This window comes from Stegastes partitus, unplaced genomic scaffold, assembly GCF_000690725.1.
Source record: "Stegastes partitus isolate 25-593 unplaced genomic scaffold, Stegastes_partitus-1.0.2 Scaffold1152, whole genome shotgun sequence".
NCBI lineage: Eukaryota > Metazoa > Chordata > Actinopteri > Pomacentridae > Stegastes > Stegastes partitus.
Window position 1 is genome coordinate 28612 of NW_007578883.1, and position 5181 is coordinate 33792.

Below are 5181 nucleotides of genomic sequence, written 5' to 3' on the forward strand. Positions count from 1 at the left end.
AAGGCAATAAGCCCAAAAAAATATTTTAAAAAAACAGAAAAGCTTTCATGTCATTTGTTTTGTTGCTGATTCATTGTTGTTGATGCTAATGATCCAGGCGGCTCATTTCTTTCTCTTTTTATTCCATCAGACTAAAACCAAAAACTACTTCCTGTAAAAACGTTTCCTTTTTGTTTTGGAAGCAGCAGGAAGCTGATTGGTGTGATGTCAGGATGATCAGAGACCCAGCACACACGATAACAGCAAACAGGAGGTTCAAATAAGCCGCAATGATCCTTTAAGACCTTTTAAGACTTTTTAGGATCCTCAGACTGATCCAGGGTTTGTGCTAAGCTACCTCAGCTACACATGTGGAGGAGCTCCTGATCTTTACTCTGATGAAGTAAACATGAAGAATGCTGCAGCCTGAAACCATGTCTCATGTTATTCAGAGCGCTGGAGCTGCTGTCCATCAGCAGACTCCACTGCTGGTGTTATTCTGACTCCGTCCTGCTGCACAGCCTAACACGTGAACATCAGCGTGAATCCTGAGCAGGACGTCGTCCGGCTGCAGCTACCTGCTCGGCCAGCCAGCCGATGTGCTTGAGGTGGGGGTGGGTGGAGGCCGAGGACGAGGCCCCCAGGTAGGCGTTGATGTGGGCCAGGGTCTGGGGCAGCAGGGCGGCGATGTTGGTGTGGACGGCGGTGAACCAGGAGTTGGCCGACGGCCCGTCCTTGCAGCGGAGCACCACCGTGTGCTGGCCGTCCGGAGAGTGGAGCTCCAGCAGCCTGCAGGGGGCGACACCAGGAGGTTACACCGAGTCTACTGCAAGGTTCCTGAGAGGAAACGTTAACGCCTCAGAGCATCTCCGTCAAACACACAGGGTCTACAACACAAATGTGTTGCATCGTCCAATATGAGAGGTTTTAATGAGGACGACACAAACGGCCTCTGAGATATGGAGCCTCAGAAATGGAAGCATCACAAGTTTACTCACGATTCCTAACGAACGCTCGCTCATCACACGACTCATGTAAAGGAGAACGTTCACACTGGTCATGGAACCAAATCCAAACCTGTTTTCTGTTGTGCTGGACACACTTTTGAAAAGTAGATTCTAATTGTTTTAATTTAATTGTTTTTTTGCTTAATGCACTTTAACTGGCAGCTGAGACACAAACATTCAGTGTAAATATTCACATAAGAGGAATGTAAAGTTCTGTTTTCCTTTTTCCTGCTTGTTTTTGGTCTATATTCTTTTATAATCATTTATTTTGTGCGCTATACTGTGATAAATCAGTCTCCCTTCTGGATCATTAAAGTTTATCTACATCTAACGAATACCGACGTGTACGTCTGCATGTCTTCTGTTGCTCCAGACAGCAGCACAGCGAGCATCTGTCCGACCCTCTGCTTTGGCTTTTTTGTTCATCTTGCTTCACTTCTGTCCTCTGAGCTGCTCTAATGTGTGAATCTTCTCTGTGATGGATCCATAACGAGGCTCACAGCAGCCACTCCTTGTGTTTGCTCTCAGACTGACGGTGTTTTCAGGTTTCCAGACCTCAGCGACCTGCTGACGGGACCAGAGTGAGTTCAGCTTCACAGCTACGACAGAACTGAAGTAAAAACAGCTCAGAGGTGAAAGAGGAAAATACTCATCATAATAAATCATGTTTTAGAACTTCAGCCTTTTCAGTGTTTGCACTTATTTTATTGTTTTTATTCCGTTTTACTTCATTAACATTTGACTGTAATCAGAGTATTTGTCCTCTGGTGCTCGTTTCATCTTTAACATCTGAGCTGGTGTCTCTGACATACGTCGTTAACCGAATCACTGGTGAAGCATTCGGAGCTGCACTCGCTCTGCTTGAAATCTGTTTTAAATCTATGTTTACATATAGAACGTGAATAGAACGTTTAAAACAACCTGAGAAAGTTGTGCCGTGATGTCAGACAGGCAGCAGCTTAATGATGAAAACAGTGAATCACATTTAAACTCAGCAGACGTCCGACTGCTGTTCAGATTCTCTGTTCTATTGAAGCAGGTGGATTAACTGCTGTTCTTTACTGCACATGATCAGCTCCAGATATCAGCTACTGGTCTGTCTGATCCGTCATGACCGCCATCAGTCTGATCCGGAAACAGAACGAAGCTGTAAACCAAAGTCCTCGACGACTCGCCTGAACCTGGAGGAACGATCTGAAGAACCCTGACCGACTCTCACGTTAAAACAATGAGCAGATCTACTCCGTGTTCCTCCTGATCTCCGTCCTCTAACCTCTGACCCAAACCCTCTCCAGGTCTTTCCTGGTCAGTCCCGGAGGAGGAGCGCTGAGCGTACAGTGGAGCTGCTGCTGGATCCAGGTTCATCTTCTGATTCCACTTGAACAAACACAGAAGAGCTTCTGTACGGACACGACTCCAACTCTCACTGAGCAAACATTCCGATCTAATGAGCAGGAGGCAGGAGTAATTACACATCAGCCACACCTGAACTCCCACGTGCTCAGGTATTCCACACACACACACACACACACACCTGTTCTCCAGGTCCGGCATGGTGAGGTTCCTGCTGATGAAGCACATCTTCAGGCTGATCACCTTCCGGTCTTTGGACGACGGCGCCGAGCTGCTGCTGTGTTTGGGGGAGCCCGAGTCCTCGCTGCCGCTGTAGCTGGGAGACTGAGGCCGGACGGCGTCCCACGGCAGGTCGGCCACCAGCGACGGCTTCTTGAAGAGCGGAGAGACCTCACGGATGTACTTCACTGTGGAGAGACGACACCATCAGCTGATGGACACACGTCTGGACAGATGTGGAGCGTTACAGCTACAATCACACACAAGGTCTCATTTATAAAGAACGTTTTATTTTGAAAAGCCAGCACGTTTCATGAACCCTGATCAGCACCGTTAACATCTTTGAGCTTTTACTTTGAAAGGGCATCAATCAGCCAATCAGCAGCTGAGCATCAGAGCCTCAGAAATCCTCCCAGGTGTGAAGCAGCACCTGGTCCTGAACGTTCTGAAGTGGGTTCAGGTCCGTTCTGGGTTTTATGCAGATTGGGCAGCAGGTCAGAGGCCTGGTTCTGGTCTAGACCCGACTCAGAGGGTTCTGGTCGACTCTCTGAGCTGGTTTATGGGTGAATATAAACGCTGCAGGTGGACGAGGACAGAACCACACACTTGTATGTTGGATCAGCTCATCAGAGGAGAAGAGACGGAGACCTGCTCACTGGGCTTCAGTCCAGAACCCGGCTGATGAAACAGGAACTTTATCAGACTTAAAGCGTGACTCCATAAAAACCACAAAAGATATTAAAACACAGATTTAGACGAATATCATTTAAAGTCTTCTGACTGTTGAACCTGTGAATGAAGGTTCTGCTGGAAAACCTTCCACAGGGTCCACACATGGTTCTGGTTCTGGCAGCTGTCCCGTTCACTTCCTGTTCATTTCAATGGAGACTTTTAACACAGTTTTCGTTGATTTCGTAAAAAACCGTAAAACTAATCAGAAGCTAAAGTGGCAGAACGCCGTCCTGATCCAGCTGCACGCTGAGACGGTTCATTCACAGGGTTTGTCTTCAAGCTGTCCAACATCATCTGAATAAATGAGCTGCAGAGATCACTCGTCAGCAGATGGCGCTCTTCAAGACGCTTTGCAAAGAAGACAAGAACGCAAACAACAACCACAAAGGAGAGCAAACAGGAGGAGGATCACGGAGACGGTCACAGTGGACCAACAACACTCCTGTTGAGGTTCTTCCATCTCAGAAAAGACAAAACATTTATCAAGATAGCTGCTCATCTTCATAGCATAAAGATAATATTCATAAAGATGTTTTTAAATTTAAATTTCAGCTTCATGAACCAGCTGACTCTCCTTCAGCAGCTTTATTCTCATGTTTGCATTTAAACGACAAAATCTCAGAAACTAAAAACAAAAACCTGAAGGTAAAAATGTCCTTTGAGCTAAAACGCTGATGATGAGAAGTGAACTGGTGAGATAGATGGACAACACTGTTAGACAGACGGATCCAAACGGTTCTCATATATAACTAAGATATTTCTTTTCTTTTTTAAATGGGCATATTGTATATTTTCTGGCTCCGCTTTGCTGGTGAACTATCAGGGTGTAATGATTAATTATAGTTAATTGAAGTGATGCTGTGAATGTTTCATGTTTATTTTACATCATCTGGTGGCAGATCTTCACATTTATTCGTTTGTTTCTGTCCTCTGTCGCCGTTCTATCGTCGGTCTTCATGTATTTTGGTTTTGGACTGCTGCTTCAACACTTTTCATAGACAGTGTTTGAGACCAAATGTTATATTAGAAATAAAAGTGATCATAAGTCGCAGCTCCAAAGCGGAACAAGCCAAATCCTGAGCCATAAAGTTTTATTGGACTTTATTTAAATGACTTGTGGCTCTGAACGCTGCATGTTGCCGGACAGACGACGTCAGATCTCTGCAGATATCAGAGATCTTATCTTCCTCTAATAAAACAAACAGAGCTGTGCTGCAGCGTGAAGCCGAGCAGCTGCTGAAGATCTGCTGATGGTCTGAGCATGTGTGGGAGTCCAGCCAGCAGCAGGCTGGAAACCAAACCGCAGAGCAACACTATGGGATGTTTTCAGAGAGAAGTCAGCATTCAATCTGCTTTAAAAACACTTTGGGGCCCAGTTACGGTCCAAACTTCTCCAAACTGCGACTCGACTCTCTCAGCGTGAGACTCTGTCCGGGCCCAAGCTTGAACTAATTAGCCGACGGATGGCTTTCTGGCCCAGAACCGGAGCTGGAGCTGCTCCTGCTGCGTGTTGGAGGAGCTCAGAGTGGCCTCCTGAGTGAAATGATCTGAACAACACGCCGTGCAGCTGTGAGCTTCGGCTGTTTGTGCAAAGAAAAGGCCTCCGAAGCGACGGACTCCAAATTTGGTGCTTCGGCTTCGTCCGCCTCCTCGCTGTTTTCGTCACGTGCACGCGGCGGGAGCGTGCACGGCCGGCGTGTGGACATGAGAAACGAGTGCGTCGGTGTGTGTTGGCCGGTGAGTGGGTCTGTGAAACCTGAGACGAGGCTCTGAGGACGGTGAGCTCATTCTTGAATCCAGACGCAGATATTGTGCTGGTGAAGGTATGCAGGCGCAGAGCTCAGGACCGGGAGGCTCCGTGTGGAGGAGCTGAACGGAAAAACATGCAGCA

At 47.1% G+C, this 5181-nt stretch overlaps 1 protein-coding gene across 1 annotated transcript in view; it reads right to left on the reverse strand.

Moving 5' to 3' along the window:
* The window catches only part of sntb2 (syntrophin, beta 2), a 29224-nt gene that overhangs the window by 11414 nt on the left and 12629 nt on the right, over positions 1 to 5181 (reverse strand). The window contains exons 2-3 of the mRNA XM_008296797.1: positions 2521 to 2746; positions 558 to 768 (exon numbers count right to left, since the gene is read on the reverse strand). Coding sequence (XP_008295019.1) covers positions 558 to 768; positions 2521 to 2746 — 437 coding nt within the window. The remainder of the gene's footprint in view (positions 1 to 557; positions 769 to 2520; positions 2747 to 5181) is intronic.